Source organism: Molothrus aeneus, chromosome 7 (assembly GCF_037042795.1).
Source record: "Molothrus aeneus isolate 106 chromosome 7, BPBGC_Maene_1.0, whole genome shotgun sequence".
Classification (NCBI taxonomy): domain Eukaryota; kingdom Metazoa; phylum Chordata; class Aves; order Passeriformes; family Icteridae; genus Molothrus; species Molothrus aeneus.
The window spans coordinates 7,208,871-7,232,315 of NC_089652.1; the positions used below are offsets into that span (position 1 = coordinate 7,208,871).

Consider the following 23,445-nt stretch of genomic DNA (forward strand, 5'->3'; position numbering starts at 1 on the left):
ATCCTCACTGGAAGGCTGTTTGCTGCTCTACATAAAGAGCAAAGTCTGGGTTTGACTTTCACTCTTCTGTCCAGGATTCTGTCAGGAAGGGCAGCTCGATGCAAGCAACAGAATCAATCACTCAACCTCTCCTGCAACAGAAAGCACTTTCCTTCATTTCCAGTAAGACTGGCTTTGATTAGAAGTGAATCCCAAGCCTGTACACTTCATTTTCTTTTCCCACGTGGAGGCTGGGGGCTATGCTGCCATATAGGGAGCTGTGCCTCGGCTCTGGGGCTGTCTAGACTGCTTGACTCCGATCGTGTTGGGAATTAGGGCCAGACAGCAGCGCCGCCGCTTCCGCCGGCAGCCGTGACTCAGTGCCTGGGAGCGGAGCTGTGCTGAGTCAGGGCGGCGGGAGGAGACCTCACCTTGGGCAGCCCAAAGGGGCACGGAACAGCTGCGAAACAACAGCCCTCCCAAAGGGGGGAGAGCCTTTGGGGTGAGGGATGAGTGCCCCTGACTCTGAGTCGCTCCTATGGACTGGCTTTGCGATTTCCGACAACAAGAAGTGCTGCACAGCCAGTCCCTAGGAAGCCAAAATTGATCATATGTAAAAAAAAATCTAGTATCTTAAAGATAACTTGTCCTTCACTGCTTGTGTGATGTTGTGAGGTTATACAGTCCCTAGGAATTTTTTTGGTAAAAAAATTCTAGTATCTTAAAGATAACTTATTCTTTGCTGCATGTGTGATGTTGTGAGGTTATACAGTCCATAAGAAAAAAAAAATTGATCATTTGGTAAAAAAAATTAGTATCTTAAAGATAACTTATGCTTCATTGCTTGTGTGTTGTTGTGAGGTTATACAGTCCCTAGGAAGGCAAAATTGATCATATGGTAAAAAAAAATCTAGTATCTTAAATATAACTTATCCTTCACTGCTTGTGTGATGCTGTGAGGTTATACAGTCCCTAGGAAGCCAAAATTGATCATATGGTAAAAAAAAATTCTAGTATCTTAAAGATAACTTATGCTTCACTGCTTGTGTGATGTTGTGAGGTTATGCAACCAAGTAGAGAAAATCAAACCTCCTTTTCTCTTAGTTAATTACTGATCGAAGTACTCATAAACCACTCTTTTAGTTTATTGCCCTATTTACTGGAGTTTGGAAACTTATTAACTCATCTGCAGTTTTGCTTTGATCAGATCTGTAGTACAAAAACTCTGAGATAAGTCAGTAAGAAACAATAAAAGTAATGTGGAGTTTGTATTTGTTTGGTTTTTCTCTGCTTATTGTGGAAATGTTTTTCTTTTGGGATTCCTGTTAAACTAAATCAGCCCCTCAGTAAATATGTATGGGGTATTTTTAACTTTTATTTAAGGCTTGAAAGATCATTATTTGTCCTGTCACTTTTTATCATGCTCACAATGAGGAAAGCAAGAAGTTTAGACTTTTGATGGCAATAAACTCCAGTCCTGTTATGTTGTACAAATGAATATGAATTATTTGCTCTTTGTAGGTGTTCAGCGTGTTTTCTTTTACCCAAGGCACTGCTGTACTCAGCAGATGTTGAACTCTTCTATGGGCTGAGGAGGACAAGGCTCCAACTGACTGAGCCAGGATGATAGTGCTAAAATGTTATCAGTGTGAGAGGATATAAGAGCTACAAAGTGCAACTGAGGAGATTGGGGCTGCACCCGGTGATTCCTCCTTAGGCAGGCAGCGCAGGGGTGCAACAGTAACAGAGACCTCCATCAGGGAGGATTTGGGGGTTCCCTCTTCCCAGCCTTGCACCTGCTGCTGGGACCCTGGAATTTAAAATTACTTCATGTGTTTGAAAATCAGGGGTTTTTCTTTTCCTCCACGGCTGGGTCCACATTGGCACTCCCTTCACTCTTTGCTTAGCAGCTTTCCTGGAAGACTGGTTCAGAAACAGTCTTGGTAAGAGACTGTTCAGACTTGCTAAAAGACTGGTTCGCCAAACAGACTTGGTAAGACCACACACGGACGTCTCCCACTCTTCAAATTTCTAGCACTCCTTCATAGGCTGGTACAATGGTTTGTGCTGGAAGGGACCTTAAGGACCATCTCATCCACCCCCTGCCATAGGCAGGAGCATCTTCCACTATCCCAGGTTGCTCCAAGCACCATCCAACCTAGCCATGAACACTTCCAGGGATGGGGCAGCTTCTCTGGACAACCTGTGCCAGGGCTTCATCAGCGTCACAAGAAATGTTTTCCTTGACTTTCCTCCAGCCTTCGGCTCGGGCGGAGATAAGAGCGGGATGCCTGGAGCGAGGGCAGCTCCGGGCCGCAGTCCCGCGGGTGCCGGGCTGTGCCGGGCGGTGCCGGCCGCTCCCGGCGGAAGAGAGCGGCGGCCCGGGCTGGGAGCGCCCAGGGCCCGCCCCCGGCACCACATGATGCCGCCTCTCCTTCCTGCCGCCCCCGTCCCGGCCAGAAAGGGGAAGTGGCTGCGCTCCGCTCCCCGCCCCGCCGCGGGAAACGCGGGGCCGGCGCTGCTCCCGGCAGAGCCGCGCCCGCGGAGCAGCGCGGCCGGGCCATGGCGCGCCTGGCCACGATGCTGCTGCTGCTGCTGCTGCTGCTGGGCGCCGCGCTGGCCCCGGGCAGCGCCTTCAACCTGGACGTGGAGCGCCCGGCCGTCTACTCGGGCCCGGCGGGCAGCTACTTCGGCTTCGCCGTGGACTTCTTCGCCCCCGACCCGCTCTCGTAAGTGCGCGTCCCGTCCCGCCCCGTCCTGCCCCGCCGAGCCGCTCCCCGCGCTGTCCCGGCCGAGAGCCGGGCGGAGGATGCGGAGCTGCCCCCGCAGCCGAGCCGGTGCCTGGCGGGCCGGGACGGCTCTCGGAGGGGACGCGGCTCTGCTCAGGCCCCGGAGCGGGGATGGAGCCGGTGCCGGTGCCCGGAGGTGCCCAGCAGGGACCGCTCCTCATCCCTGCCCCGCTGGGGCGGCTCTCGGAGGGGACGCGGCTCTGCTGAGGCCCCGGAGCGGGGATGGAGCCGGTGCCGGTGCCCGGCAGGGACCGCTCCGCATCCCTGCCCCGCTGGGGCGGCCCTGGTGGCCGGGACACCAAAGCCGATCCCCGGCTCCGGCGGGGCACGAACCTTGTGCTGCGGGATTCTCTGCATAGCCTGGTCTCACGCAAATGATGGTGGTGATAAATACGGTGTAGAAAGATGCAGTTATGGTATTTTGGTCCCTGAAGCTGCGTCCCGTGCGTTTCAGAAGATCTGCTGTTCTCTCCTTGAGTGTGCTTTGCGGGAGTGCTGTGTTTGAATTGTGGTGAGTCTGTGCGAGTCACCGAGCTGCTGAGGAGTCTAGAGAGGGAAAAGTTCCATGTAAGCACTCTCCACGTCTGCTTCCTGAATATGTTCCCGTTTCATGTTAAAGATTAGGCAGTGTATAGTCGCTGTTGCGTTTCAGACCTTTGAATCCTCGCCTCGCTAACTCGGTGTTGCCAGAATGAATCAGGCTCTGGCTCTGAAATGCGGGCTTACAGTAACATCCAGCTTTTGTCACTTTTCCCCCACTCCTCTCCCATCTTAAGGGCTGTAAGACTGGAAAAGCTGCTGGCTTTCATCCTGCTGAAGGGATATTCTCTCTCCCCCCTTAATCTTTAGCTTGTAAAACTTTATAAGCAAATTTCACAGCTATTGAGCAAGTCTTTCTGCAGTACATCATCTAGCTTTGTTTGCATTTTTTTATTACTTACATATATTAGAAGCCATCCTGTCTTAACTTGCACATGTTGCACCATCTTTCTCTGCTATCTTAAGTCTTGGTACTAAAAGAAAAAAGCTTCTATTTTTGTCCCGCCCTTTATTTTTAAGTCCACATGTGTGGCTGCAGAGTTATCAAGAGACTGGTAAATGGATGTAGTAAACTTTCTTCCTTGCTTTCTGATAAGGAATTATGTGACACAGCTCTCCATGAAATCACTATTTGGAACCTTTCCATTATTTTTATAAGAACTATTGACCTCCAAGTGCACTGCTGTTAAAGAAAACAGTGTGGTTGTCAGGCAGCATGAAAAGCTTCTGTATATTTCAAAGGGAATACTCTCCTTGTTTGTTTGGGTTTGGTTTTTTTTTTTTGTCATCACTAAAATTTTGTTTGTACCTGCTAAGCTAAACACTTTATTTTACATTAAAGTTCATAATTGACCCAAGTAGCTCTGCAACTTTCACAGGAACGGGCTCTCGTGGAGTTCAATTTTCAGTTTATGCCTATGGACACTGATATTTTGCCTCCTGAAATAGCCAGAAATACTTGTATGCAGTGTCCAGGCATATGGGGTGTCACATGGTTTTTATGCCTTTCTTTTTGCTTTGGTGAGCTTTTATTCATCACCTGTTTTAGAGCTTTCGTTCATCACCTGTTTTATACATCAGTACTAGAGATTAAAGTCAGTTTCCTTGGGCTAAAGCTGTTTGGATTGCCTAGCCTGACAACAAAGGCATGCTGTTAGTTCCTGAATGCTCAAGCTGCTGCTTCACAGTCTATTTTGACCTGCTGGATGCCAAACTGAAGCATATTTAGAAATCCAGGATGAAAGTCCCATTCCAGGAGTGGAAGTGGTGGTGTTGTGTCAGGGTGCCTGACAGTGGGCGCAGCTTTCATAGGAGCACAGCTCCATAACAAATGAAACAGGTTTCTCACACACCCTCTGCTTCAGAGGAGCTGCACTTGATAGTCCAGGAGGCACCTCCAGGGAAGGCCCAGTTTCTTTGTTGCCCATGGAAAGCCCTGGAAAGGCACACCAGAGGTGCCAGAACACTCCTAGTGTTGCCCCAGCGTTGGGATGGGGTGGATGGTTCAGGAACGTGATTCAGGCAATTGGCAGTATCAAAGCATAGCTGGTGTATTCCCATGGAAATACAATTGTCCCTCTACTCCCTCTTTCCCAAAGTATGTGGATTGGAGACTTCTAAGAATTTGGGTAATTTGCATGTTATTATAAGAGCTGTGGCAAAGCCTGCTTGCTTGGACTCTGATGATGAAAGTGCATTTTTTTTTAATTTGGGGAGAAGACCTTTGTGGAGCCACAAAATGATTCCTATATTCCTGTTTAATAAACTTCACCACAAATATTAGCTTAAGAAAAATTTAAAATATATAATTAGAATGAGAATAAATAAATCTTTTGAACAAGTGTTTCATTTGGGGGACTTCCCAAAAGTCAGTGGTACAAGAGTAAAATGGGAGGTAAGCTACAACTTGTTTAAGAGATTGTAATTATAATAATTGATATGTTTCTTTACTTGGCATTATAATGTTAATTTTTAAGCATTTCTGTTCTGCCCAGAGAGCTGATTTTAAGTTGATTAAAGTGTTTCAAATTCCTTTTCTAAAAATCTAGACAGTCCAAGAATGCCAACTAAGGAAAATAAATGGATTGCCAGCTAGCCTGGATTTTCTATCAGGGTCCATGCCAGGACATTTCTAAGGTTCTGAAAATTCACACAGGTTGAAAACTGGTCGATCTTCACGTGAACTGAGCTTTGATGAGGTGCTCCATGTTTATACCTATGCTTATCTCTTTACTGAAAAGGAGCCTGGAGAGGGCTCTGAAAAGCAGAGCAAGTTTGATAAGCCTGGGTTTGCCTGCCTGTAGACATTCTCTCCAACCAGTCCTGCAGCTTGTTCAGCTAACCCAGCTTGCAAACCAGAGAACTGCAGTGCCTGACAAGACTTGCTCCTGCAAGCTGCGTTCCCTCCTCAGCAGTGCAAAGGGAAGAGACAGAGCAGACTCACTCTGATGAAAGCAAGCACTCGATTTTGTCTTCTGAGCATGACTTCATGCTTCACACTGACTTTCTCAGTCAAGTGCTGATGTGTCAAGTGGGTCTAGAGGTGCTGGGGCTCCTGGAAAGTCCTGGGAGGCACCAAGAGCCTTGCTCAGTCCGTTTGTTAGTTTGGCACTTCTGAATTTTGCCACCTGTGCAGGAACAGAGTGCAGGCAGCTCCTGCTCGGGGGGCACCGAGCAAGTGTCTGGAGAGGCAGAGGTGCAGAAAAGCACAGCAGATGCTAGTAAGAGAGTGATGAGTGTGCAGTGAGTGTGGGTGAGGATTCATTAACATGCAGAGCTGTCGCTCGGGGTGGCTGGCACTTGGAGGCTGTTTTTGCAAGAGCCCTTGCTCAGGCAGGGCTGACTCATCACGTTCAGTACACGCTGAGCTCCCAGCCCGCTGCTGCTTTGTTTATACATTGTTTCCATTTTTGACTGACTTCCCTGAATTACCCTTACTCACAAAATTAACAGAAATTATGCCACCTGATGGCTTTCCTAAGGTACAGAAGTGCACAATTTCCTCTGCTGCTGTACACGTACATATTTTTGAAAGGAAAAAAGAATAATATGAAAGGTGTTTCTCTCATTTAAAATATAATCCTAAGGAGGCCTGGATACTTTAAAATTGTCATATATTTTTTCCTCTTTTGGTAAATGGTTTTGTTTTTTTTTTTGCATGCAGAAAAGAGAACCTCATATGAATTTCTCTGTAACTGAGAGTAGTTGGAGTTGGATTTAGATTACAGCAGGCAAGACTTCTGCTTTATTAACCTCTTCAGATGTCATAAAGTTATAACAGCTGTGCCTTAGGTGCTGAAACCTTTGTTCTGCTTCTTCTTTTTCCTGCAGGACATATCTTCTGGTGGGAGCTCCAAAAGCCAACACTAGCCAGCACAACATCATAGAGGGAGGGCAGGTGCTCAAATGTAGCTGGAACTCAAACAGGAACTGCCAGCCCATTGTGTTTGATGCCACAGGTAATGTGTGGGTCACTGTGGGCGAGATGGGATGCCTCTGCTCTGATGTAGGGAAGCAGAAAGGTTTCAGGTCCCTGTGGGATTTTTTCCATGGTCAGTGTGAATGTGGTTGTTTTTGACTGGCAGCTACTCAAGGCTTGTTTGTGCTCTCCTTTTCCTCTCCTCTCTTTTGGAATGGTTGTCCCTGGTATGTGCTGAAAGCCTGAGAGAGCAAACATTATTCTTCTTGTGTTTTAACCTATTTATATTTATCCTCTGTACTCTCCAGCAATCCTAAAACATTTGGCAACCTAATTCCCAATGAACCCCGAGGGGTTTTCTTCCTATTAAGAATGTGTCATATGAGGAAAGATGATTTTCAATATCAACAAAGGTGGTTTAGGCAGAAATACCCAAAAGTTTCATCTGAAAACAGGAATTTGGCCTAAAAACCGTGAAAAAAATATTTTTAAATTTTTTTTCCTCTCAGTGTTTGTGGCTTCTGTGATGGCAGCACTCAGGTCATAGGCACTCCTTACCCATCGCTGAAGCACAGAGGAGCTGAGCAGCAGCAGTGTGGGCATGAAACATTTCAGTCATTCTCCATGCTCTGGTGCACACAGTGATTTCCACAGGCTGTGGCAGGTCATGAGAATGCTCTGCATGTGCTTTTCTGCTCCAGCCACTCGGTGCTGAATCCTGTTTTCCACAGCCTGTTTCGGGGCAGCGGAAAAACCTCCCCATGTCACGGCAGGGGATTAGCAAGACCCATGTGGTAAGGCAGAGGAAACACCTGTGCCTTGAAGGTCTGGTTGCTTCTAATTCATTCTTGCCTCTGCCAGTATTTTGACTTGGCAGCCTAAAAATTGCTAGATTGATGCAGCCTTTTTAAATAGTGTGCAATAGAGTGGAGAAGCCCTTCTTCCAATTTCACTGTCAATATATGCCACAAAAGGTTGTTGGTGTTCAGATTTCTGAAATCTTCATATCTTTTTGTGGAAACCACTATGCCACCAGTTTCCTTGCAAAAAACAAAAAGGACAAAAGTATGCAATGGCACCCACAAACCCCAAGGCATTATCATTCCTTCACCCATTTATCATTCTCTCATATCATTCTGTGGGAGCATATCTGTCAGATTACTAAAAATCTCTAATCTGCTGCAAAGTCTGACTTTTTTTTCTGCATCAGTGTCAAGGCAGCAAAACCAGATTACAACTATCTTCTTTTTGTTGTTGTTGTTCTCTGGGCTTGTTTACTAGAATACAAGTGTGCTTTTTGTTAGTTTGGGTACTTTTAAGGAAGAATGTCCCTAGTTAATAATCATCATTAATATCATAGCACGTAGGTTCTAAACACATCTTCTAATGGGAATTACAGTATATTTATGGGTTTATACTGTAAACATTTGCAGTAGGCTTTTCCATGTGCCAGGTGGAGTTGATAGAGGCCACACTGCTTTCCTGCATGTCTGTGCTTAAGGGACATGCTCCTGGGCAAACAGACAGTGTTTTGCTTGTCATTTTCCTTTAAGGTACAGCCATGTTAATTGCTTGAAATTTAACAGTAAAAATAGCAGGTCACGAAGGCTTAAGAGGATTTCTTTCAGGCAGGCTTTAACACACTCCAGCTTTGAGGCAATGAATGGAGGAATAATGCATTTGTCAATTATTATCCTGGTGAAAAGGGGCATTGTATTTCAGCTTGATAAAATAATGAATGCTCAGAGACAAAAAAAGAAAATGTCTTTTTCTTTGTGCATAGCACAATGCTCGATTCCCTGTGTTCTGGTGACCAAGTCAGTGCCAGCACTGGGAGCTGCTGCTCCTGCCTGCCCCTGCCTCTGCCTTGTTAGGGCACAGGGATTAGGGAAGGCTCCTGACCCACTTTGGGAAACAGGAAGTGGAAGATCTGACCACTAACTTGTGGTGCTGATGCAAAGGGGCTTTTTGTAGATGACTAAATGCAGCCTCTGCAGGAACCCAGGCTCATCCATCTCTGCTCATCATTTGTGCAATACCATCTGTAATTCCAGAGGTATTGCTTAGCTCTGCCATACAAGGCAGATTTTTTATTCCCTCCCAGATTCACTGGAAAAACCAGGATCTGCATCATTACTTAGATGTGTTTCTTCAGAATAATTTTCTAGTTGCTTACAGCCAGTGAGAAATCTGACCTGGGAGAATAATGAGAATGCTTGTCCTTGTGGCATTTCCTTCATTTCCTCTGTTTGCCTGACGATGCCAAACTCTGTAAGTGGAGCTGGGTGCCCTGTAATTAGCAGGAGTCACGACCCTATTCCTGCTCCTGCTCCCTTCTGCCAGGTAGCACAGCTGGAAATGCCAGAGCAGGCCAGAGGGAACAGTGGCAAGAGAAAGGAGCAAAGAATAAGCCTTGTTCTGACTGTGTAGGGTTGGTTTTTTTCCCATTTTTTTATCACAAATAAATATGAGACTAGGTGTTTACAGAGGTCCTGCAAGCAGGGTTTCTTCCTCTATATGTTGTTCTATTACTATTTCTTCTTGTTTAGGACTATTTCTTCTTAAACATACCTTGTTTTTTATTTAAGTTTTTCTACAGCTTTATGGGTCCATTTCTCTTCCCCATCTGTACAATGGCCATGCTGAGCTCACTGGCTGGACAGGGCTGGGTTTTATTTTCAAGCTCTTGCTTTTGGCTTTAACATCATATTTGCAGACCAGCATGGTCGTTTGTGTGATCAAATGCCACAGCTCTTGTGTAGCCCAGGAGGGAAGGTACCAGCTGCTGGAGAATAGCCTTTGGAAGAGTTGTTCCAGCCCTGAAGTTCAGCAGCATTGGTTGCTCCCTTGCACTTCCCCTCACCCCAGCTGCCCTGGAGGAAGCTGATATGAAGTGTCATTGAGCTGATAGCTCCTGTACTACAGAATTTACTGCTTTGTGTATTCCTTCCTGTGGGTGACCACTCAGCTCTGTCAGGAGTGGGAGTCCATTTGTGCAGTGTCATTTATGGAGCTCTCAAGCTGAAATTACATGTATTTCCCTCCTTTTCATATTTTCTTTTTCACCCTTCCCATCAGCCTGTAACATAAAAACCAAAATCAAACCAAAGCAGTTGTTATAATTTTTAAAGCTCTGGCTAAAAAAGCAATGTTCTTTCACAGCATATTTTCTCATTTAAAACAGCAATATATTTCATGCAATCACAGAATGGTATGGATTGAAAGGGACCTTAAACACGATTTAGCTCCCACCCCCTGCCATGGGCAGGTAGAATTTGTGGAAGGGAATCTCCCCTTCTCCTGGATCTCTCAGCACAGTGAAATTCACTGGAGAATATTCTGTCTGTGTGTTTCTGTGCACATTACACTAATTGCTTTTGACATTCTGGTATATATGGTGGCTTTGGAAGGCAAAATGTTTATATGGCACATTAACACTTCCCAAATGTAAAGATGCTTTGCTGTGGGGCTGCTCAGCCTTTCAGCAGTGACATCAGTTGGCTTTGATTTAACACAGTTGTGACTGTGTGAAAGTGGCATAACAGACGCGTGTGGTGGAGCCTGCCCTGAAATTCAGGGGTGCACGTGGCCCTGCTGCATGTGCTTGTGTCACTGGGCTAGAAAATGAATACTTTTTTTTTAAAAAAGGACTTTCTAATGTCATCAGGCAAGTGTTTCAGGCTGGCTTCTGCTCTTAGGAGCACCTCAAGGTAGTAGGTTAAGAAGGACCCAAGCCCCACAGCAAGCTTCCTAACCTGCACACCTCTGCTGGCCCTATTGCAAAACTGAAATATGAAGCAGTGCTGCTGTTACTTTAATAGGTTTTCCTGCAAGTCTAGATAGAAACAGGTCTGATTTAAATACCTTTTTAACCTTATTCCTGTTTACCTTGTTAATTCAGCAGTGAAGGTGCCTCTGACACAAAACTGAAATTTCTGGCATTGGTTTTCTTCTATATCTTGACTTCTTTCTACAAGCGACAAAGCATGACCACAATTTCAATTCAATTGCTATGTAAAATACTTGGAATTTTTCCCCTCTGTCCCAGTTAACTTTCAGACTTTCAGAATGTGTAGGAGGCCCCATTTTTTCAGGACAAACACTGAAGGGAAATTTATATTCTCAAGATAGCATATTCTTCAAAATTTTCATAAACACAAGCAATGATGATAAATCTTTTCCCCTCTGCAAGATGTTTTGCATTCAAAGTAACCAAAATCACAGGTTGTAGTTCAAGGTAAATATTGATCTTCATTCATTCTTATCTGTTCTCCACATTGAATAATGTTGTGACTGAAAATTTAGATTTTTTTTGTTTAAATCCATCGAAATAGGGGAATGCTCTGAATTTTGTGAAGGTATCTGGGGAAGCAAATAGTGAAAGTATCTGGGGAAGCAAATAGTGGAAAAACTGCTTTTACACCTGACTGAGCCCTTTCTACCAGACTGCCCAGAGATGTGGTTCCTCTCTTAGAAAGTTTAACACTTGGCTTTCTCTGCCAGCTGCTTAACAGCTTTTTCCAGGAAAAACATATTTCTTGTGGGTAAACTCTGAAGGGAATGCACTTAATAAGCAGCCCATTTTCTGTTTCTGATCAGTTCTGAAGCCAAGGCCCAAACCCATTCGTTTTAAATATGTATCGGTCTCCATTTCCTTTTTTCCTCCCTTCACAGACTGGCACAGCAAATTTTTCGTGGGCAGTACCAGATATTGCCAATAGTGCTTCCATAATCTTCCTCAGGAAAAAGATTCCTGGAAAGTTAAAGGGTATTGCACAAGTTAAATTTACTTTGTGTAGCTGTCCTTTTTCTGTGTAGAAAAGTAAACATATTTTTTTTCCGTGCCACAGGAGGCTCAGAAGCTCACTGAGCCAGACAACAGAACCAGTGAGCAGAGGGATGGCCAAATTTGCTTTTTAGGAAAATCAACACATCATCTTTGTGTTTTACTTCTGTGTTTTACAGTTAGGCATGCATGGAATGGCAGGGTTGATACACTTAGCTAACTGTCTAGATAAATACCTCCATTATTTGCCCCTGGAATTTTAGAGGATCATTTTGAGTTTTCACTTCAACAAACAAAAAATGATTCAGAGACCCATGTAACCAGTTGGGGTTAACCAGGCTGCACATGTGGCAAATTAGTGTAAATCAAAGGTTTACTATGTGCTTGCTTTTCAAAATGAGACAATCTTCATAATTATTTATATTCTTTTACTTTTCTTATTGAGGTTCTAGCTCATTATGAGTCAAGAATAGTGGGAAATGGTTTGGTAGAAATAGCATTTCCGCATGTGTCTATGGCTTTTCATAAAAGTTTGACCAAATTATTTTATTACCTGCTGCTATTTTAAGAATTAAAATTTAAAAATTTAGTTGAGAAATGTATCTGCTGCAGTACAAGATACTTGAAACTGTAGCTCTTTATGTCAGCACCATAAAGTGCAGTCCTGAGGCTGCCCCGAGAGCTGCTGCATTTAGAATCATCTGATGAAATGCAGACAGCTCTACGAACTGTTACAAAGGAAAATATGCTCATAAAAACCAATTTGAACTTCTATGCTAATGAACTGCAGATTTCTTGAGCAGATTTTGTGTTTAGCCTAGGAAGATTTGCTTGTTCAGACAATGGATTGTTTTGCTTTTCTGAGACCTGTGGTAAACCAGGGATGCGTGGCGGAGTGGTCATTCCTCCTCCTGGGGAAAGCTTTCCCTGCTGCTTTCATTCTCTGCAGCAGAGCTCCAAATTCAGGGCTGGGGAGACTTGCAGAAGCTGCTGAATACTAGAATCCAGGAGTATATCAAGTGTGGTGTGTTTTTGCTGCTTTGGGAAAAGAATTCAGTGTGGTCTCTGCCTGGAGAAAGTTTTATCACTGACCCTTGTATTGTGCCTCCTCTTCCTCCTTCCCAAGTTTTGATGCAACAAAGTTATTTTAGAGAAATTGTTTGTTCTTAAATGCTTTTAGATATAAATCTTTGGAGACTGGATATTTTGTTTTGTGCTTAAAGAGGAGAAGGAGACTTTTCAAAGGAAATGCCCTTGTAAAGAACTCTCCTGATGACTCCTTACATTTGCAGATTTGTTTTTTTTCTATCCCCCGAGTGGGTGATCCAAGACAATAGGAGGCTTTGTTTGGAAGCTTAAACCACCAGTTTGGCATGGCTGGATCTATCTGTGACCTATTTACTTGAAGTGAGTATTTTAACTGCCTCAGGCAGTTTTGGGCTGTAGCACTGCCCCGGTAAGATCTGCTGATGAAGTTATGGCTGCAGTGGGTGCCATGAGCTTACATTTCCCTTCTGGAGATTTTGATCATTTGTGCAAAACAGTCAATTGTTCAAAACTCCATCATTTCCACTAACAAAATAAGGAAGTGTGGGATAGGTCAGTGTTCTTTGAAAATAGCTTGTTCTAACAAAGTGCTGCTTTATTTTTGGCTGATTGCTTTATTGGTATCACCACAGAATCCACAGGGGAATTTCAATCTCAGAGACCATTGATTTCATCAACAATAAAGCAATAAATCTTGTGAAGACCACGCATTGATTGGGGGTGAAATTGATTGATTTTTATCTGGCTAAATCTCTCATTAGCTCAGTCCCTCTGAAGTTTGCTTGTTTTCCTTATCCTTGTGCTGGGTGAGCGGAGCGTGCCTTGGGATCCGGGTGTTGCTCTGAATGCAGAAGAGAGGAGCAGAACCTATGGAACTCCTCCCCACGCTGTTAGAGCTGACAGCAGAGAGCTGCTCATGCTTTAGTGATTAGCTAGAGTCCAGCCTGAACACTGTTGGCTCTGTCTGCATGTGGCTGGCTCGCAGGGGGATGACGGCTTGGAAAAAATAAAGGCGGCTTACTTCTGTTAGGCAAGGGAAAAGATGCTTTTGTTCCAGCACTGCCCGGGGGAAAACGTGGCTGTTCATACCTCAGGAGAGGGAAGGGGAGTAGTGGGAAGGTCTCTATTCCCCTCTGCCTGAGTCACTGCAAAACACAGCGGATAAACCAAGGTTGCTAAAGCATCGGCTGCCTCCCAGCGTGGGCAGTTTCAAGGGAAGGTGAGCTCGGGTTCGCTTGCTCCTGCTGCCTCAGCTGAGGCTGAAATCGCTCCCATTTTGGTTGTAATGATGGATGGAAGATACTTGACACTGCATAGAGTTCTCCTGTTATGAAGAGAGGGCTCTTGCATATTTTATAGCTTTGTCTTTTGGCTAGCTGCAGTTTCCTTTCACCTAGAAGGGCAAATTCATTTCTGTACAATCAGCTTAGTTACAAAGAGATTTATTTTAAGGAGAGGTCTGTGAATTGGATGGCTATTTACATTTTACAGCTTCTTAGGTGTTTTTAGTGTGATGACACTGAACCAGGTTGCATCAGTTCAGTGCCCCTTGACTCATGATCTTCTCTGTTAAGTCTGTCTGAAGATGGGGGTAGATGTTTTAATTCAGTTTGTTCATTACCATAAAAACAGGCGGGCTGCAAGTTACAACTGGATCCACTTACTCAACAGCAATACTTTCCTAGTAACTCTTTTGTTCCTGTAACTGATAGCATTCACCTTGGGAAAAGAAGGAGCCAACTATCCAAAGGTGATAGCTCAAAGAAATCCATCACTGAAAAAAAAAAGTGATCTTTTTATTATATTTGGAACACGGATTTCTTATATTTTTATTATATTTGGAACATGGATTTCTTTTCTTTTTCTGCAATTTCTACCCAGCATCTCTCCACATTAATTTTCATTTTTTCAGTTCAAATCCTAGGGAATGTGGTAAAGAGACAGTGGTCCACCAGCAACACACCTTTTTTTTTTTTTTTTTTAATTTTAATTCTGATCTTGCCCATCCTTCCACCTAGAAAGTAACCTTGTGAGACACAGCACAGTTGACTTGACATGTCAGCCCTTTTTCCCTATTGCAAGAGTCATGTAAAATCATCATGTGATGCCTGCTACAATCAGAAGGAGCAAAGGAAAGACCAGGGCAGAAGCTGCCTTTAGAAATAATAGCCCATGGCCATATGACATAATCCTGGAATTAGTGACCCATCAAGTGCAAGTCCCTGTAGCAGTTGCATTTTAGTCTGACAAATGACATTGTATAAAAACTCTGAATGTTTTCTGCAATTAATCTAGTCAGAATATAGTTTGTCCTGCCTAGATATATTTGTTTGAATGCCTTTTTAAAGGCTCTTTCAAGGCAAGGTTGGATGGAGCTCTGAGCAACCTGGTCTAGTGGAAGGTGTCCCTGCCCATGGCAGAGAGGTTGGAATGAGATGACCTTTAAGGTCCCTTCAAACCCAGACTATTCTGTGATTCTGTGATTAAAATGTACATCATTGGCTTAAAGACATGTGTAGGGTATTTTTGGGATACTCTGAAATTTCGGAAATACAAGAAAAGGCTGTAAGAAATACAATAAGGCTACAAGAACCCTTATAGTACTAAGGCTGATTATAATACATCAAAGCATTGGGCTGGATTTATAAATCTCTGGATGTTTAAATCTTACTTGTAAGACAGTTTGGCTCATTTAAGGTAGGTACTGTTTTTTGGGTTTTTTTTTTTTTTAATATATATATTTATATAACTACCACTAAAAGTTATACAAAGATAAAATAATAATCGAGTCAGGCTCTTCTTTGCAATAAAACACAGAAGTGTTTTATGGCAAAGTCAGTGTTTTATTGCAAATGCTGAAGTCAGTCCTGTACCTTCCCATGACACATCTCCTTTATGGTATAAAGTAGCTCAATATTTAACTGTGGTTAAAACTGCTTCAATGAGGGCTCACATTTAAGTGTTTTAATGTTTGTTTTTCCCAGTCATGAAGCAAAACTCGAATGGTTTCTTGTTTAAAGCGAGGGGATTTTTGTTGAGTTGGTGTTTTCCAGAATTCCTCATAAAATTAATTTCTCTTTGGATCTGAGAGAAAGGCTTATAATCTATTTGCACAGCTTTTCCTGGGGAGAATTCTGAGTGAGTATAGGTAAAAAAAGGTTAATTTTCTTCTCTTATGGAGCGTTAACATCAAATTTAGCCTGTATCAATTTTTTAGCTGAGACTTCTTTCTGTGTTTCAAATGTACAAATTTTCCACTTGATCTAGATCTTCTGTCCTCGTGTACTTTCCAGTGCTGCAGCCATTCTCAAGCTGAACTCAAGGCCCTCCCCCTAAGACCCCCTCACTTAAAGCTTTAAAGAACCTAAAGAAGCTTTGAATACAAGAAAAACCCATTCTAAGGCATTTTAGCCTTATAGCACATCTTGCTTTGTTATGTTTGCTCTGACACAGGGCAACTTGACTGAGATGTTTGCAGCATGTTTCTACAATAGAGGTGCTATAAATAACTAAAATCCAGCTTGCCAAATTGCCTCATGGAACACATTTTTCTGTGGGGTGGTGGGGTTTTGTAAGAATTCTTCATTTGTTGTTCAGGCCTTCAGAAATGATGATGCTGGCTTCTGAAGTCATGACATCTGGCACATAAACTCCATTTGGCACACAATTATCTTTGTGGTCGTGTTCGTTTGCTTTCCGCTTTGGGGATTTGGGGTTTTTATGTGCCAGCTTCTGGTTGTATCTGAAAGATACATAGAGATTTCTAACATTAGCCTCAATTTAAAGCTGAATCAGGGCTTTTTAATACTGTAGAAAAATGTTTTTGTCCCCTAAACACCAAGGGAGTTGCTGTCCTGGACACTGATCCTTCTTGGCAGCTGAAGGGTGCACAGGGAAAGGGCAGAGAGGAGCTGTTCTGGCAGTCTGTGCTGCTTGTTCTGCTGGCTCCCCTCTTCTCCAGTGCAGCATAGACCATGGGCAGGTGGCACCAGTAACCAGGACTTGCCTTTCTTTTTACTGGATTTTTTATTCTTATTATTCAGCCCAGATTTCAAGGATCTAATTTCCTTGACAGCTGAGATAAAATCAGGCTGATAATGCAGAATAGCTGCTTACTCCCTATTACAACACAGCCTTTCTTTCTACTTCTTGCCTGTTGTTTTAAACTTAAGTGGGAGGTTTTACATCCTAGACACCTTTATAGTACCTGGGACAATAGCATTCTGCTTTACACTGTGAAACTGCTCTACAAGCGTTCATTTTTGCCATGCATACATAGTGCCGTATAAGTATCCAACAGAAAAGTATAAAATGCCACTCTGCAACTATCCCCAAGTTGAACATTGTTTAAAGCTGTGTTTGGCAAGTAGAGCTGAGACATTTCTTTGTATTCAAAAGTAGCTGGAGAAGTAGAGGGCAGAAGCCAAACCTGTCTTTCCAGGCTACGTAACCCAGGGTGTGGTTAAAAGATGAATTAACCACTTTTAAATCCCTGTTGGTGTCAAAAAGGATATAGTTCCCAGCCTTGTGTTGCTGTCCTCTTAGCACTGCTCCCCTCCCCATGCAGTCAGCTGGGTTGGAACCTCATCCTGCTGAATACTTTTTTAGGAGGGTTCATTTTTAGGTGGTTCATGATGTGAGCAGGGGGAGTAGTGCCGAGAGAGACACAGGCAGCAGGAATGAACCTGGGGACAGAAGCAAATGGGAACTGCTGCCCCTTTGGGTGGCAGCTTCATCTGAAACTCACCCAGTCATGCCTTTGAGCAAAACTGTCTGTGGGTGGATATCCATAGTTAAAGACAAGGAACAGGAAAAATGTGTGTGTGTCAGAGATAGTTCCCTAATTGGAAAACATCTTGATCTGGGTTTGTTTTTCTGTGCCATTAAAAGGTAGCATGCAGGTCTCCAAGCTACATTTTAACCTGTACAAGGGTGACAGTATAAAGGTGAATGTACATCAATCTGTGATGTGCTGACCATCAGCAATGATTTATGTTCAATGTACATAGATTTGTGCAGATGTGCTGACCCTCCAAGCCTTCAGCACCAGCCCAGTAAGAGATGGAGGGGAGGTGATAGAGGGAGGTGAGGTTTGAGTTGCCTTTGATGACATTAGAAAAAACCACAATAGTTCTCTGTGTTGCAATGTGCTTGGCATTGGTTTCTGTGTAGTTCTAATCTGAGAGCAAAAATAGTCCAGATACTTGCTTGCTTTGGCTGAGTCGGCAGATTAAAATCTCTTTTGTCTTTTCCGTGGGACTTTCCTAAAGGAAGTAACACAATCTCTGCAGACAAAGCATTCTTTACAAGGTGTAAAACAAGCAGGGAAATTCTGGTCCAAGTGGCCACAGTCACTGATTCATAGCAGGGCTGGGTTTGGGGATCCCCTGGCACTCTGCAAGTGATGTGTGGCTGCTGCCTCATCCATTCCTGTAGTTCTGGGCTCTCTAAACCAGCCAGTTAGGGAACTTTGAGCAAAGGTATGTTTTTCAAAGCGTTACATCGATTTTCTCATTATGCTGGCAAAGAGTGCCTCATTTTGCCAATGGAAGTACAGAAGAAACACCAAATAATTCTACTATTTTATATATATATATATATAGTGTATATATATATATATATATTACATATTATTATATTATTTGCTAAGTATATATTTGCTATATATTTTCTATTATTTTAGCACTCACACCTGCAGAAGTACTGCTTGTTTCTACCAGCCAGCATCATGGAACAGACACCAGTGCAAATGACTCAGTCTTTACCTTGCTCTCTTTCCCCATATTTTTTTAAGTTTGCAAATTTCCTGCTTTGTGCATTGCATTGACACTCAGAATAGAGATGTTACCACTTGGTGGAATTAGGAGAAGGAGCTCATTCCTGATTCTAGCCAAAGCTCACATGATTTAATGGAGGCAATATTTCTTTTAGAAGCTTCAGAGCTAACAGGGCTTTGGCTCTGCTCCTTGAGCAGTGCTGTAATCTGCTTGGAAGTCAAATATCTCAGCTATGAGGTATTTACTGTGTGGCTGTCAAACACGCTATAAACTTGGAGCTCCCACAACTAATCACCATTGTACCAAGGCTCTGTGTGCAAAAATAGCTGGTTTGGGCCCTTGATATAAAAAAATAGTAATAAATCATTTTTAAAGCCTGGTTCCATCAAAGTGTGATATTCTCCAATGTTGCTGTTCCTGGTTTTCTCTGTATGCATCAAAACCAATGGCTTAGTGTGGGGTTTCTTTTTCATTTTTGCTGTACAGGTTCCTGTAATTTCCTGAAATTATGCTGCTTTTTTCTTTTCTTTGTAGGTAACAGAGACTTTGCTCCTGATGATCCGCTGGAATTTAAGTCTCATCAGTGGTTTGGAGCCTCTGTGAGATCCCAAAATGATAAAATCCTGGTAGGTCTTTGATGCCCTTCAGATGAATCAGTACTGAGATATTGCAGTGGAAGAAAATGGGAAGAGATCCAGATAACTTAGAATTTAAACAAAATCCCACTAATCAGCATGAATTTTCTTTTCTTCAGAATTTCTTAGCTAAGCTTTGCTTAACTCCTTATAAACAAAGCTAGGAGCATCTTTTCCAGTTTTAAGGAAAGTAGTAAAATTAGTTTGAGTTAGAATATGTTATAAATTCTTGATAAACACTTCACAGCTGTTGCTTTAAGAAAATATTATTTCTCAAATTTTTGATATAAATTAGCTGTTTATAAAGTACAAACTGAAGGTAATTCTGCCCTACTGCTGATAGTATAAATCTCCTCTAATAACACAAGACACATCTGCCAGGTTTCTTGTTGCTTTTCTGTAGAAAATTGGAATTTCATTGTATTACTTGCTACCCACCAGTATTTTGAAGAGGAGTTTATTTCCTCACTGTGGTGTGCTCTTCCCTAGGCCTGTGCCCCACTGTACCACTGGAGAACTGAAACAAAACAAGAGAGAGAGCCTGTAGGAACTTGTTACCTGCTTGCTGGGTCAAAATTTGTGGAATATGCTCCCTGCAGGTCAAGTGAGTATAGGGCTCTTGGGTTGCTTTTCTCCCTGGAATTCCTCTTGTGTCACATTTTGTGTACATTTTGGAGTGGAATTTCTCCCTTCCATGTATAGCAATGAGAACAAAACTTAAAAACTAGATCCAGACATCTGAATTCTCTTTCTGTTGAGGTCCATGATGCAGACCTTGTTTTCTCTACTGTAGGCCAGAGGAAAATCTTAGGTCCAAGAATCACTGGGCTTGAGGGCTTCTGTTGTTGAAGGGACCAATTCTGTGGTAATCACTCAAGCAAAATTATGTAGCAAGTGCTTTTTCAAAGACCAACTCTGGAATTCTTATGAATCTCAAGTATTTTATCACTATTCAAGTACATTAAGGTGCAAGCTCATTTTAGAAGACAAGATTTTGCCAAAATAGGTTCTGATGTCCCTATGTGTATACATCTGTAGTGATGCATTGTTTAAATTATATCAACTGTTGAACATTTGGAGTCTTATTTTCCAAATGCTTTGTATTTATTTCCTCTGGTTGGGCTGGATTATTTAGAAGTTTATAACCTAAAACTTGAATGTTGAAGTTAGGATTGACTTTTTATTTGCTGAATATCATTTGTGAACAGCAGGAATAAAATCCGGCCTGGTCCAGCATAACAAGAAGTTAAATAATAAGTATTAAATTAAATCACGCCTATTAAGCAGTCACACTTTCAGAGAAGGAGCTCCCAGCATTTCTACTCTGAAGCTGTATAATCCTAAAATTGATTCAGCTATAACAATTCTTGCTGGGATGGCTCTCAGTATGGAGAAATTTTTTCAGCCAGATATGTTCTTTTTGTTTTAAGCCAATTCAGCTTTCTTTTCCATACCAAAAGAAAAAAGATTATCCCCTCTTTTCCAAATATCTTATTTCCTGAATAGAAATTGCAAATACATTTTCCCCAAGACTTTTGAAGATGAAACACAAAGGAACATGGGGTTGCTGTTTGTTTGTGCTAGGCTAGAGCACATGCTAATGTTACATGTCTATTAGGCCAGCCCTGAAATTGTTACAGCATTTGCTTGGGACTTGTTGATAAAGAGAAAATACTGATTAAGGAGAAAAGTATTCCAAGGTTCAAGTTTAGGAGTGCAAGTTTACATAGGGAGATGCATTGTAAAGTATCTGCAGTGCTGCAACTGATGGAGTACTGATAGTACTTTATTGATTTCTTTTTCTCCTCTTTCTTTTCTATCTTTTTTTCCTTTGGTAGCAACTATTGATGCAGATGGACAGGGATTTTGTCAAGGTGGATTTAGCATTGACTTCACAAAGGTATGTGATTTTTTCTTTTTTTTGTCATTTCTGTGGGTCAGCAGACAGCTGCAAGTTAGCAAACCCTCCTGATACAGAGCACGTAGAATCACAGCTATTATGAAACCAAATGTTACTGTTCCTGGTGGGGAGCTAACCCACAACCAAACCAAATTTATGAATAAACCCAAAAATAACTTGAAACCACTTAAAGAGCTTTTATAAACCTTTTTCTCCCTACATCTTCAGAGCAGCACACTTGCACCTCTTGTAGGAACCATGTCCTGAACAAATAATGGGCTTTCCCAGCTGCCTGCCTTACCCTCTGCTGCAGCTGGTCCTCAAGTGAATTCAGTGTGATAGTCAGGATTTTTGAGACCTGGCATTGGTGTAATAGCTATTGTTATAGCTGTTGTTGTTTCTCTAGGAATGACAACTCAGGGAGCTGGTGAACAATGTGCTTGTGAATCATATTTGATTTTCTCATCAGCCAGCAGACGTACAGGGCTGTTTTACTGACTTGTGTCTCTTCTGTGCTCTCCCTGCCTGTTCTAGCTCTTTTTTTTTTTCATTCACAATTACTTTTGAAGTCCAAGCACAGTAAAACTGTGCACAGATCTGAGAAGGTACTATGGTGTTTTACGTTGTGCAGTGAAATGGTTCAGCAGAGTCAGGACGTGTTAAGACCACGCAAGCCCTGTTTGTGATGTGGCTTTTTTTGGGTGCTCACATCTAAGGATGAGGTCATATCCCATCACTCTTTGCCCAGGGCCACTCTTGGTTTTCCTCCAGAGGAAACTGCCAAGTGCAGGAGAGGGCTGTGAGTGTTTGGGTTATTTTGCACACACCCTCAGGGTCACTGTGCAGATTCCAGGCCCAGTTTAAACCAACTTTGGGCTCTAATCCAAAACCTCAGAGTGGGCAAGCCAGGGTGTATCTCCAAATGTCTGACCTAGATTTTTCTGAGTGGTGAATACAGGAGTTTTTAGGATTAAAACCTGAAGAAGTGGCTTAATTATGCAGCAAAGCCTATGGCCTAATTCAATTCTTACAGAGCAAATTCCCAGCCCTGGGATAGCTAAGGTGGTTAAAGTTTCATCAAATGGTTTGTGAATTGCAGTTGTGCCAAGAAATATGGAGTGGGGGAATTACACCACAGTTATTCTGAATTAAGCTTTTCTAGTGTTAAGTTACAGAAAATGGCAGAGGCAGAAGATGACATTATTTTGTGTACTCACCCAAAACATGATGTAACACTGAGTTTTCTCCTAATTGTGTTCCTGTTGCCATACATTTACGGGGGAAGAAGTGTCTGTTGAAATAAAAACAGAATTCTGCCTAGAATTCTAAATGGGTGAAATAGTCACTGAAGGTTTTTGTTAGCATTTTACAGGATGCATTTCTAATTAATCACCCCTTCAAAAAGGAAAATGTGTGGTTGTCAGCAGAGCTGCAGTGATGTACATACATGGGATTTCTTCCCACAAACACAGGATGTGTTTTCTGGCTTTAGATGTGCTTCATGTGTTTTTAATTTTTCTTTCTGTCTTCCTTATTTTCTTCCCTTCCAAGGGAGACAGGGTGCTGCTGGGAGGACCTGGAAGTTTTTACTGGCAAGGTGAGACATGTCATTTAAGTCACAGAGAAGATGACCTTTATGATTTTTCTCTTTATCTTCTCACTCATTTTGATCCACAGTCTTCCAGCTGCTGTCAGAGTCTTTGTCAGTAAGAAAACTGACAGAAATGTTCCTTTGTCCTTAAGAATATCTCCTGAATAATCAAGGCAACCACAGATAATGGTTGTAGTAATAGATAGCAGAGATGACCTTTGTGTTTTAAATAATTCCATGATCATTAGAAGGGCGTTTTCCTGGCACATGGGATTTGTTTTCAACAGCAGGGGAAAAGTTTCCTTTAGCATATTTTGTTTTGCTATGTACACGTTTCATAATTTGACACACAAAGAGTGCATTTTCAATGACAAATATCCCCTCTAAAGAGAATTTCATTGTTTTCCTCTGATGGCAAAGATGTTTTGCATTTGTCTTAATTGGTTTGTGCCATGGGGCACGTTTTACCTCTACCTGGCATTACCTGTATACTTTTCTCATGTGGGATTCAGGATTATTCAGCCTTTAGCTGCAGCTCTCTGTTCAAAGGAGGTGCTGCTGTAATCAGGACACAGCTGCCAAACTCTGCTGCCTGCTTTTTCATGGAGCTGCTAACATTATTAATAGATTTTCTGTATCATGCCAGCCTACATGTAGGTGCAGCAGCACAGGAGGCTTGTTCCAGTCCTGTGTTTTAAATTACAAACAAAATCGAATTATTAAAGCTAAACTGCAGATGCAGTATCATATAAATCAGGTTTCTGTATTTATTTTATAGTTTTTTGGCAAAAGTGACACTTCATCTGCCAAAACAACCTCATCCTCTTCTACTACTACCAAAAAAAGCCCACTTGGCTTTGAATAGATGACACTAGTATGCTTCTGAGAACAAGACTTTTCATCCTAAACTTTTATTCCACATGCTGAGCTGCTGGAGGGGGAGTTTTCTCTTCATACACATGTGAATATGTATGTGAAGTGCC

The 23,445-nt window shown here is 42.5% G+C and overlaps 1 protein-coding gene across 1 annotated transcript in view; it reads left to right on the forward strand.

Annotated features, from left to right (window-relative positions):
- The first annotated feature begins 2,541 nt into the window (after nucleotides 1-2,541).
- The window catches only part of ITGAV (integrin subunit alpha V), a 47,531-nt gene continuing 26,627 nt past the window's right edge, over nucleotides 2,542-23,445 (forward strand). The window contains exons 1-6 of the mRNA XM_066553702.1: nucleotides 2,542-2,708; nucleotides 6,639-6,766; nucleotides 18,871-18,962; nucleotides 19,461-19,575; nucleotides 20,810-20,871; nucleotides 22,423-22,468. Coding sequence (XP_066409799.1) covers nucleotides 2,542-2,708; nucleotides 6,639-6,766; nucleotides 18,871-18,962; nucleotides 19,461-19,575; nucleotides 20,810-20,871; nucleotides 22,423-22,468 — 610 coding nt within the window. The remainder of the gene's footprint in view (nucleotides 2,709-6,638; nucleotides 6,767-18,870; nucleotides 18,963-19,460; nucleotides 19,576-20,809; nucleotides 20,872-22,422; nucleotides 22,469-23,445) is intronic.